At 43.0% G+C, this 12341-nt stretch overlaps 2 protein-coding genes across 2 annotated transcripts in view; one reads left to right on the forward strand and one right to left on the reverse strand.

The window, feature by feature from the left end:
• LOC311260752 (ectonucleoside triphosphate diphosphohydrolase 2-like) overlaps positions 1 to 12341 on the forward strand; it is a 247215-nt gene that overhangs the window by 130663 nt on the left and 104211 nt on the right. The window lies entirely within an intron of this gene.
• On the reverse strand, positions 3785 to 9221 carry ccn1l2 (cellular communication network factor 1, like 2). Its single transcript, XM_084359096.1, has 5 exons — positions 8942 to 9221; positions 8564 to 8777; positions 7136 to 7498; positions 5177 to 5379; positions 3785 to 4937 (listed from the first exon to the last, which is right to left on the reverse strand). Exons 1-5 carry the CDS (start codon positions 9008 to 9010, stop codon positions 4635 to 4637), a joined length of 1152 nt encoding a protein of 383 aa, XP_084215222.1. The 5' UTR covers positions 9011 to 9221; the 3' UTR covers positions 3785 to 4634.

A 12341-nucleotide genomic window follows, 5' to 3' on the forward strand; every position in this document is an offset into this window, starting at 1 on the left:
TCCTTTGTCAGAGTACATGGCGGTGTGGGGGTGGAGGGATTTCCTTTTCTGCAGTCGGTGTGGCAGCCTGGGCCAACTTCCACCAGTCTCTGAGGGCCAGTTGATTTCCGACATATTTCCTGTTCCTCTGTCAAGGCTATGCTGAAAGTCACAGCTCTCTGTGAGGCTGAATAACACCTGTAACTTCCAGTCTGGGTTCCCAGTCAATACAAACCTCTGTGGAGCATCATTGTATGACAGGCTGCCAAGATACCCACTTTTATGAAGCCCCCTCACTGTGATGTGGAGAGATCCTTCCATCTGAGGTTCTATTTTCTCTCTCATGAGGGTAAGCACCTAAGTGTTATCTGAATTTTGTGGTGTTAGTGTAGAAAATGAGTAATCCTCTCAGGAGTACACCTCTCGAATATAAGTTGCAAACCTTTATACCGTTTTAACCGTTATAATTAAACAGGAGAAACTGCAGTAAAAATATTTTTCTAAGATCCACCAGCCTCTGGTTCTCATTGTGCCATGAATTTCACTGAAATGTCAGGATGGCTCCTAAACAAATGAGCATTGAAACGTTGTCATGGGACACCAGCTTTCATGTACAACAGCTCTACTGGAAGAGTAATTTCCCTGAATTTACTCCAACCAAACAGCCCAAGCAGACAAACATCGTCATCAAGGGTAATGTTGAGCAGTTCGAGTCAAATGGGAACCAGTGGCGCCATCAGTGGCAATAACAAATAGTTAGGAAGTCTCCATGGTGAGATGGTATGCCATGTGTGCTTTTTGGTTCCAGCCTGTCAGTTGGATGGAAGAAGAATTCAGCTTTGTCTGAAGGAGGATGCAGAGAGGGATACTGATATTTGACCTATTGTCAGTTGAATTTAAAATAGATGATCCCAAAAGGAAAACGAACCAAGATTTTGTCAAGCCCAAGTTAGGTTTTCAGGCAAGTTTCATTTATGTCACCCATCGCACTGGAAACCACTGTTTTTCATGTTGGTCATTGACAAACATGGTGTCTGAGGCTGTGGCCACTGACATTTTTTTAAGTTACAAAGTCACCATTGTAGTGGGCTACACAGCATTAAATCATTGTTTAAAACATTCAAAAATGAACACAACAACAGTCTGTGAAGAAATAACAGTTCTGACTCTTATGTTAACAATGTCTGGGCTATGTACTGTATTGCAGAGATATCTACTGAAGTTAGCATGCTAACCAGCGAGCCCAAGCCTGTAACCTTTAACCACTTCGAGCTCCCAGTCTGGACTGCTAGCTGGACAGCTAACTGAGCTAATTAGCTAACAGCTGTTACAATTAGCAGTCGTTAGTGGTTATTGTGGTGATATGCAGCCCCCTATTTAACCTTGAAGTTATCTTTGACAGGTGGCCACTGTTGAATTTGTACGCCCAACAAATAGGGGCAGCATATCTCCAGAGTTACTGCTAACTGCAGCTAATTGTATGCTGTTTATTCATCCATGACTTTAGCTTGTTAGCTCAGTTAGCCTTGAAGTTAGCCAGACTACTTTGGGGGTGTTGGTAAGGAAGCTTATGACAACCTGTATTCCCATCAGCAACCCGTTTCTTACTAGGCGGTGACCTCTAGTGGCCTTAGTAATTATCACGGCAGCAAAAGAGGAAGTGAAGAGAAGACAGGGATGGTGGTCGTTTCTCTTTATTGCTATACAGTATAATCCTGCATGTTTGAATGCTTGGGTTTCTGAAAAAGGTTTGAATATTGTACAGAAGGTCACCCAGCTCGCTGATGATCAGCATGTAGTGTTCACGTGATGCCGCGGTACTTCTGCACCAATCAGGTTGCTGATCACCTGGCTGAGCGATCGATCGTTGCTGCTTGCGGAGGGAGAGCAGCGGAGGAGCCGTTGCAGTGGAGTACACGATCATAGTCGGGACTCATTCATTCATTCATCTTTCATTCGGACTTTTTGTGCGTCCATGAGACTGTAAGTTGTTTTGTTTATTTTTGAGGACGTATGTTAACGTGGCGGTTTGTTCATATTTGCATGGGCCGTCGGTTCATTTATTAATGTGTGACGGCGTCGTCAGAGTCAATTGTTTATTTTTTGCCGTCCGCTCGGGATGATTAATGACAGAGATTAAGGGACCGTCACTCAGTTGTTGCACGTTTTTTCAGGGTGCATAGCTTTCAGGGATGTGTTTAATGATTGCATTGTGTTAAATGAATGCATACATTTACTGTATCGATATCTCGTGATATTGATATTATATATTATATATTGTGTCTTTTATGCCACATTTTATGTTTAATAATCATGCATATAATTCATTCACATCTATGTTTCTTTGATTCTCTGACATAAACCACATACAGACATTCAAGCTCTCACAACAAGAATCTACGAATAAATGAGTGGCATGAGAATAAGTGTGTGAATCCTTGACTGACATTATCAGACATCATCACAACTGTTCTGGCAGGACACCCTGTGGAGATTGCAGTTAGACAGTTAGAAAAGAATCAGTTCACTTTCATTCAAGGGTCTCAACTCATCACCTCTTTTACAAATATACCTTTTTAGATTACCAGATCACCACCACATTAGCCATAGATATTCATTCTCCCCTGATGAAGAATCCTGATGGTTTTGTTCACTCTTATCAACCTTATATTTAGGGCCACCATGAAGCCAAAACTGATACACCTTCAAGTATCAAATTTTCTTGTCTTTAAACACATTCACACTGCCTGAGGAATGAACCCTCTCCACATTTGACACCTCACCAGATCTTTCCTCTAGCGCCACCCTCAGCTCAGAATGTCTGTGTACCCACCAAGCAATTAAGGTAATGGCTCAAGTATGATCCCACCACTAATATCTCCTGTGCAGTTGTAAGTGGTGGCTGGAGAATTGGTAGAGATGAAGCCCACAGCAGTTGTTATGACTGGGGCAGTAAGGAGGTCAAAGTGTTCCTCCCTTCTCTCATAAGGAGACAGAGGCCAGGGTGAGGAATCTAGTGGTCCATCGTAATGTTTGTGCTTCAGAGCCAGCTTGAGCATTGTGTAAGGCCTCGAGGCAACATGACCACAGAGCTCTGGCACAAAATGTGTACTGAGAAGCTCTGTGGAAATCTAAGACACTGAATATGAAGACAAATGAAAAAACACATGAGGCTGATGATGGCCAAACCAATAAATTGGAGTACACAGCATGTATCATGGCTGGTCAGGTCAAAATGTCAATTTGTTCACACATTTGTTGAACTAATGACCATGCCCATCAGCCTCAGCTGTACTGTGTTAATCAGCAGATTTTACCATGCTAACATGCTTACCTAAGGTGGTGATCATGTTACACCTTACGATTGCTAAACATCCTTGTTACATGTTAGCATGCTGAAGTTAGCATTAAGCTCAAAGAGCCACTAGCATGGATGTAGACTGTAGGCTTGTTATCATTTTCTTCTCTCCCTTCTTACTCCGGCAGCTTCAGTTTGAATAGTAATTTGAAAAAATCCACACAAAAGCGGAAAAATTGGTAATAAAACATCAGAAAAAGATGATTAACTGATCAATGGTTCCTCCGTTAGGTGCATGGCTTTTGTAGTCTGAGGGAATTATTCAAAGCAAAAGCCACTTTCGAGAGAAGCTGGCCTTTGCAAAAGTGACGTTGAGTGCAGGGTAGTTTCGTTGACTTTGGCTTGGATATATTTGTCTAACTGGACTAACCAGTTCTTTTTTTTTTTTTTGCTATGGTTATGCATTTGCATTTTGACAGCTGAAGATAAGAAACTTTACAGGTTGATACATTTTTATTTGATGTACAGGAGTTTAAAGACACAAAAACATCAAATGAACACATGTGACATGTCTTAAATATTTAGCATCATTTCATCCCTCAAAATAAAGCATTGTATGTACACTGTGAAGGACACACACACAAAACATAAAATAAAATCACACCCCGAAAAATGAGGTGATCCTAGAATTTACCACTCCACAGCTAAGAGTGAAGTCTATGCTTTAATATATACTGTAGTTGCATGGCATTCACTGTAAACTCTCTCTCGTGAAAGTTAGTCGTTCCTCAAAAAGACCAATACACTTTCACCTACACACACACACACACACACACACACACACACACACACACGTGTAGGAAACATTGTGTCACAAAGGACAGAAATGGCAAAAATGAACACAGTCCTTATAGTCACTAATGAATATGTCTTATGTCAACTATCTTCCTCATTAATTCAAAATGCGTGTCCATAATTCCCATCACTTCTCATTAATGTCTGTTACTGGTCTAAACAACCTACCTTCTGTGTGACAAACTGTCACCCTCTGTGGAGAGGACACAAAGATACAAATAAATAAAATAAGTTTCAGTAACAGCTCTCTGCCGACAGTTTAGCAGCACACTGCAGTGTGTTGTCCTCTGTGCTGCCCTGGTGCTAGAGACGTAACACACCTATAATGTGGACAGACTGATGTCATTGTGGCAGGAAGCTTAAAGTGCAAGCGAGTGTATTGCCTGGTTAAGGAGAGGGTGGCAGCAGCTCACCCAGCCGACACACAGGGAGGCAGTCTGCTTTGAAGGGGAGAGTCTTTGCCCACTGTGTCAGGCCAAAAATATAGTATCATGAGTCAGCCTCAGTGCCTGAAGATATGGATGTCGTTGTGGAGGCTGACTGAAGGGCTGGAGGGCCCGCTGAGTATACGGCAGCTTGTACTGCAGCTGCAGCGCTGGATCCACATGACATTTCTGTAGAAGCCCTCTCCATCAGAGCAGTGGAAGCGAAGCCTCACGGTGCGAGAGAGGGAGGGTGTGCAGCAGCGGTCATCAGTGCACGCCCCACAGCTGCGAGGGCGGTACAACTGTGCTGTTGAGCAACCAGCGAAGGTGATTCTGACCGGTTCCTTGGACCGAACAGTTCGCTGACACTTCTTCCCCTTCTGGATGACAGAAACAGAGCCACTATTAAACTGACATCACACAGCTCCACTTCAAACATGCTTTATTTATTCATTTATTTTCCATACTAAGTGAAATTCACAAGAACTCTGAGGTATTTAATTGGACTGTTCAAAGAAAATGAAATGAGTTTGCAATGTAATGCATCTCAAATGCTACTTATATTTTATGTTCATTTACAGTATTCTTTAATTCCCTTATGGGTATGTTTTCAACATACCTTGGTAGCTACAGGAAGCTGTAGCTCACAATGCCGGATCTGGCAGAGTCTGGTTTCTCTGACCAGCCGACAGTCTGGGTTGTTATTGGTCACTCGACTTGAAATGCCCATCCCACATGTTGTGGAACACTCGGTCCATTCTGTGGTTTGTGGGAAACAGCTGTGTTCGAGTAACACCTCAGACATGGGGAATGAAGCCATCTCTGTGGGAGAGCGAACAAAACAAAAGGCAATAAGTTACAAAGAGGACAATAAATCCCAGCAACCTTTTGAGCATTATGATGTATTTGTAAAAAAGAATGGCTTTTTTTTTTGTTTTACACATTCTCAATAATCATGGGACACATTTTCATGAAGTGAGCATTGGACATTTATGGTCCCCAAAGGATGAATCATGACCTTTATAGTATTAATTTTTCATTTGTGTCCTATCTTTTCTCAACAGCATTCTGTTGAACTGTGTGTTTATGTGTGTGTGTGCATGTATCCATATGTGATTGTGTGAGTGGGTGCGCATGTGTGAGTCTAAGTGTGTATGTGCTGAAGATGACATATATGATTGTTTACTTGCACTTGCACTCTTCTTGTTTTCTATTCGATTCTAATTGATTTTTCTATAACTATGTACACCTGTTGTGAAGCACATTGAGTCTGCCTTGTGCATGAAATGCGCTTTGTAAATAAAGCTGAATTGAATTGAATTGAATTTGCACAAAAGAAATATCAGAAAATCTAATGTGAAGCTTGCCATTATATTAACTGGCAGTATAGTACACTCATTCTTCCCTGAGGTTAGACCGTTTCAATGTTGTACTTTGAGCTTTCACTCTCAAGACAAAATATGAGCCTTGTTCACAAGCTGACAATATATATATTAGAGAGAAAAACCCAGATTTTTTCTCTAGAATAAACTTTTTAAATACATGCTGCCAGGGAAATAACGTCCTACAGTTTGAATGGCGCCATAACCTTTTCACCAGCAAGGTTACCAGCAGGGCTAAATCAAAAAATGAAAAAGACACTTAGGTTAAATATCTACGATTGTAGCTGTTTGTTTTTTTAAAGAGATGCCTAAACAGAAGAAACATCTGGAATCGGAAAAGTATGAATTTCTAATGAAACATTGGAGTAATGGATTTCACCAGATATCAATAATCACTAGGGCTGGTGCAACACGTCAACGTAATCGACGCAATTGATTACGTAAATGCATTGGAGGATGTAAGCAGTTCTACTACTCAAGCGCTTGAAGCAGAAGTTTACAACATCAATAACAGCAAACAACCAGGATGAGACGGATCATCGCTGTGTTTTAAACTCGGGGACAAGACCGAACCAAAGTGAAGGTGAAACTTAACGCTACACTGAGAAATGTCTGTTGTGGTCCCTCTGCAGTATTTATCCATGCTAAATAACATGTCCTGCTGATCACCAGTTTATGTGATTGGTCATCACAACGTGATGTCGGCCTGCATTTCACCAAAAGTTGAGTCGACTTCAACTTTTTTGCTGCTGCCTTTTTTTTTGTGGAACTCCCTGCAGCCCGGACGGAAAACAGAGAACATGAATAGGAAAACCTGCGTTTTTCGACACAATGCCCGATCCAATGTTAATTTAAGTCCTGTTTACTTTTTGCCACCACCATTGCACAGATGACCAGTTAAAACTGGGCTATTTTTTGATATTAGGTGTTGATTATGATTGAAGATGATTGAAATATTAAATGACAAGTGTGATTTTGGGTAAATTTGTTGTTGTATTAATCAAGTAATTAAAAAAATATGGTAAAAATAGTACAAAATATTTAAATGGATTCCAAGCCATTTTTCATAGAAATTGTTTAATCATGTGTTTGTATAATATTATGGGAAATATTCCAAAGATTTTGACTTCAGACCATTTTTAGTGTTCGTGGAGGGGATCAGGAAGTGCATTGCTGAGATTCCCTGTGATGTTTACCTCTGAATGTGGCTCCTCTGGTGGCAGCTGGGTGTCGAGGCTGCAGCTGGGCCTGCAGTAGGACACTGATGTGGTTGGGAAGGGGTTGGCTGTCTGGCGGGGAGGTGTGTGTCAGCTCGTCTGGCTCCTCACTGATGTGGTTGTCGTCGTCACACACCCATTCCTCGCAGCAGCCGCCCTCGGGCCTAGTCAGACGCGGCCACGAGCAGCGCCAGTCGGGCAATGGCACTTGGTGAGGACAGAGGGGCATGCAGCCCACCACTCCGTCCATGCACGTGCACTGGTGCTGGCAGTTGGGCTGGAAGTCCTCGCCGTGCTGGTACACCCTGCCGCTGAACTCGCAAGGCAAACCCTGGGCCTCAGCTGTCAACAAATAACAGGAACCAGAGCTGTGAGGACAGACTTGACCTTCATAGAGGGACACAGTAGGAAACTTGCATTTGTACGCAAACAAAACTAATACATTAAAGCCTGTGGGATGAAACTGAGCGAAGAAATATATTTTATCAAAGGGAAGATTTCATGATGTTTCTTAAAGGGGTACGCCAGTGATTTTGTATTGCAATTCAATATTAAACAAGAATGGTCTACATTAGTGGCAGAAATATCTGTCAGTCCCTACTATAGGTCAGTCGCTAAACCACTGGATCCTTCACTTTCCATAATACAACCTCATAGCACCTTTTTCATTAGAGCCTTCCTGCCTGTGCATTTTACACAGTTTTGTATTCTCCAAAAATAACCCTGATGACATCACCAGGGGTATTTTCTCTAACTTTTAAGAGCTCCTCCAGAACCACAAAAGACCTTATAAAACTGTTTCCACAGGCTGAGCCGTACTTCCCAGTAGTACTCCTAGTTGTAAACTGATCAGCATCCATAAAATCATTGGAGCGCTCCTTTAAATGACAAATATGTAAATCATTGATGATAATTGGTTCTTTGCCATGTGATTTTTACTGGAGGCCTTTCCTTATTAAGTGACATTATCTAGTTCTGCGGTTTTGGAGCCTTTTGGCCCAGGCACCCTTAAAATGAATGAATGTCCACTTGTGACTCCCCATGACATGTAAACTGTCCACCCAGGGAGTGATTTTCTTTTCTTCTCTGATTGTGCCTAGATGAAGTCATGCAGTATTTCACAAGGAACAACAGTAGAACTGAGAGAAAAGTCAAAAGAATATAAACAAAATCAACAGATTTATTGTTTTCATTCCTTTAGTTATCTGGTGACCCCTTAGATTTTTACCCCTGATCTACTTTCTCGGCACAATACTGTAGGTGTGTTTTTGACTTTTATTCATGTTTAATTTTTCACTACGCGCAGGATTGACTTTCAAGAAGATGCCCACCATCCAAAAAACTAATATATTCTTATTAGCTTAATTTAATAATGTGTCTTTGCTCAGCCTGCTTGTCGCCCCTCACCTCGACACAGTCCTCTCTCAGGGTCTCCTCCAGCCCCCAGATGGCAGCGCAGCCCCTTGATGTGATCGCAAGGTTCAGTGGCACTGCAGTCCTCATTGAATTGGCGAGCACAAACTTTACAGCAGCCACAGTGGTCAGTCACCCAGCTGACGCCCGGCTGGCACAGGGGGGGCGAGGGGTTGCAGGAGCAATCAGCTGGGCAGTCGCCCGCTGCCTGAGGAACAGGGTCAGAGGGCAGGTCAGCATGTGTAACAGTTGATAGATGTGATTTTAAAAGATAAATATCAAATGTATAAAATTGCTGTTAATCCAAAAATAGCTACATACTATGAAATATATCAAACAGAAAGCAAGTGGACACAAGAAACAGCAACTCACCATCACTGCAGCGCAACCGAGTACAAAGAAGGTGAAAATGATCTGCTGCAAAGTCACAGGGCTAAGCATCCTGACTACAGCAGACAGACAAAAGGACAGAACTGTTAAAACCTTCAAAAGGAAGAAAGAATTGTAGATCTAAGAAGTTGTCCAGATAGATTGTCCAGAGTCCTAGAGGACAGAAGTCTTTTTTCAGCTCCAGTATAAAAATGTATCCACGGTTCCGAGTCTGTGCACTAAGAAGTACACCCGTCTGTTCTTTCCTGCTCTCCTGCAGTATCTCAGGTCCACTCTACTTCATAGAGAGGTTTCCCTGTGCAGAGCTGGTACTTATAGACACACATGCTCCCGCCCACACAGTGATATCATCAGCTCTCCTCTCAAGATGACTGGAGAGTGTCCAGAGGGAGGAGGTGGCCGGTTTGTTGTTATGACATAGTGACAGACTGTTTAAACTGTCTAATTGCTGAGCATGTGACCTCAGGAAGAAATGTCAATGTGTCAAAATTAATGCAAGACAAATCTTTAATAGTAACTGACATATCCAGGGAACCCAATATTGATTTAGATATAATGTACTTTAGGCTTTGAGGGTAACCCTAACCCTCCCACACATACCCAGGGCTATTAGACAGGTCAGGTCATATTTGACATGAAGAGAGAAAACAATGGTAGGACAGGTGTAATGGAAAACCTGAGTAGGGAATCCCACTCCATCACGCTAGCGTATTCAACAGGGGAAGTGGTGATGTGGAGAAAATCCCTGTGAACAACTCTTCCACCAGCTCGGGCCAACCAGCCAAGCTCTGTCCTCTCCACTGCAGTGTGTTGTGGGACACTGTGCTCAGGACATCCTGTGTTCCCTCCATCTCTTTCCTAATGGGCTGCATTCCAGGAAATACAGGCCGATCCTCAGGTTCCCATGATTGGTCGGAAAAACTCTGCATTCCCATTGTCATCCCAGGGGCACTTAAAAAGTGTTTTGTTGGAGAGCAGGAAGGTCCTAACATTAAGTGTTGGCTCACACTGTCATGAAACATGGGAAATGTAATTTGGCGCATTTGATAAGGCTGCTGAAGGTCTCGCCTTGTTTCCAAAAAACATGGTTTATACAGTCTGCTGAAAGACTACCCAAACTGTAGATGCAAAACAGGTAATACATCTGTGTGTCTATATACACACCTATCAACCTTTGCCCAGAACAGACAGACCAGACTTTATAGCAGGGATTCCCAGCCTGAGGGTTTGAAAGATCTAGAAGGATACCAGACCACCTGGAAATAGCTGTCTGCTATAGCTAATAATGATGCTATAAGAGCAGTGGCAGCTAACGTAACCCAACCAGGTGCCATGCAAAAGTGTGTAATAGACCCTTCAAGTTCACTATGGCAGTGTCACATTTTGCCGACCACACTGGTTGTCAGTCACTCTTCAATGTAGGGCTTAACCCCACAGCTCCCCTGGGATGTTTTCAGTCCCCTGCTGTTCATGCTGTACATCCATGACTGTACTCCCAGACATGAGAGCCCAAGTGAGAAGTTTGCAAACAGCGCCACCATCATCAGCTGGATTTCAAACAATGATGAGAGTTCATACCGGGAAGAAATCAACAATCTTGCAGAGTGGTGCACATAGAATAATCTACTGCTCCATCGCAAAACCAAGGAGCTGATTGTTGAGTTAAGGAAAAAATAAGCAAAGACATACACTCCTGTATACATCGGTGGAACTGAGGTGGAGCAGGTGTGAATCAGCATCACAGAAAACCTGCATGTACATCACACGTCTCCACCCTGGTAAAGCAGGCTCAGAAACAACAGTATTTCTTGAGGAAACTTAAGAAAGTTAAAGTTCTTCTTAGCTTTTTCAGAAGAGCAATAGAGAACATCTTGGAATGGAAACACCTGAAAAACATCACAAACGAGCAGGGATCGTACACAGCAGGTGATTAAATCTGCCCAGAACATCATTAGTACCCATCTACAGAACATCAGTGAAGCGATATGTCTCCATCCCAGCCACAGTCTGTTCACCGTGCTGCATCTGGCAAGTGATACAGAAGTATCCACTGCTATACCACCAGACTACACAGCAGCTTCTTTCCTCAAGCTGTGAGACTGCGGACTTAAACCTCTGCGGCCCGTCTGAAATATATACAGTATATGTATACTATTTATTCATCCTCTTACCAAGTTTTCTTGTGCCTAGGATACAGGGACTTCAGTGAGCATTTCACTGCACAAACCTGGTTTATAATGAATGTTGAATGTTGAATTAAATGATTAATCAATAATTACATTGAATCTGGAGTTCATCTACCCCAACCTCTTCGCTATAAGAATTTTATCACTTACCCCAATCAGTACTGCACCTTGATACGCATGCGTACTTTTTATGCCTGAGCGACACACAATATAATGGATCAGCGGGACTATCACAAGCTTTGGTGTGAGACTGGGCTGACTGCAGGTCGGAAAATACTTTTTAAACAGAGCTGATAGATGCTCAAACGCTTCAGAGAGATGAAGAGGGATGAAGGGAACTGCAGAGTTCGGTAATACTTTGTGTGTTCATCACTCCAACATTATACAGTCCTTTGACCCATAAAAATATAGCAGCTTTAGGGGGCCACAAACCACTGATTTATAGTATTGAGAGAACTATTATCACCATCAAATTTTGTTGCAGGTGGTTGTAGTTTTGTGGATTTCAATAAAGAATTTTAATGGCGTGATGTCTCGTAAGCTTTTCCTCACTTTCAGCCATTAAAGATGTCACATTTAAAGATGATTTAAAGTTAAAAAAGGATTAACTTTAGTGGCCAACAGCCCACTCTAAAACCTCATTAAACTTGAGTATGTTGCTAAGACCAAACCTGTGGCCTTGAGGTTCAAAGTCCCACTGGACACAGCTCACTTCCTGAGAGCAGGTGTTGTCACTCCAGACTGAGGCAGTGATGTCACTGTGTGCAGAAAGAGAACAACCTTAAACCACACACAGCCACCCAGACACCCGGCCAGCTGGGCTGTAAAACCACCGGGACGCTGCTGTGGGGGTGAGACGGGAGGAGAGGTGGGGCGAGAGCACCTTGTTGGGCAGCAGTAGGGAGGAGGGCAGAAGTCTGAATTCTTGGCATTCCTGGCCCACAAAGGCAGGATGTGTGTACTGGCCACGCTGTGTCGGACACTGATGGAGGAGCGGGAGGAGGAGGGAGTTGAGGGGGGTGAAGAGGTTGCCAGTTTGGCAGCCTCCTGCCTGGCCTCGTGCCAACCATTGTTTGTCAGCCAGGCAAACATTTCCAAAACACATGGAGGTCAGGAGTTGTCCGCGATTCATCACGCTGTTGCCCCGCTGTTTATTTTCTCAGCTCCATATCTGCCATCAACTACCAGCCTGAAGA

This window comes from Pagrus pagrus, assembly GCF_965226575.1.
Source record: "Pagrus pagrus genome assembly, chromosome: 8".
NCBI classification, from domain to species: domain Eukaryota; kingdom Metazoa; phylum Chordata; class Actinopteri; order Spariformes; family Sparidae; genus Pagrus; species Pagrus pagrus.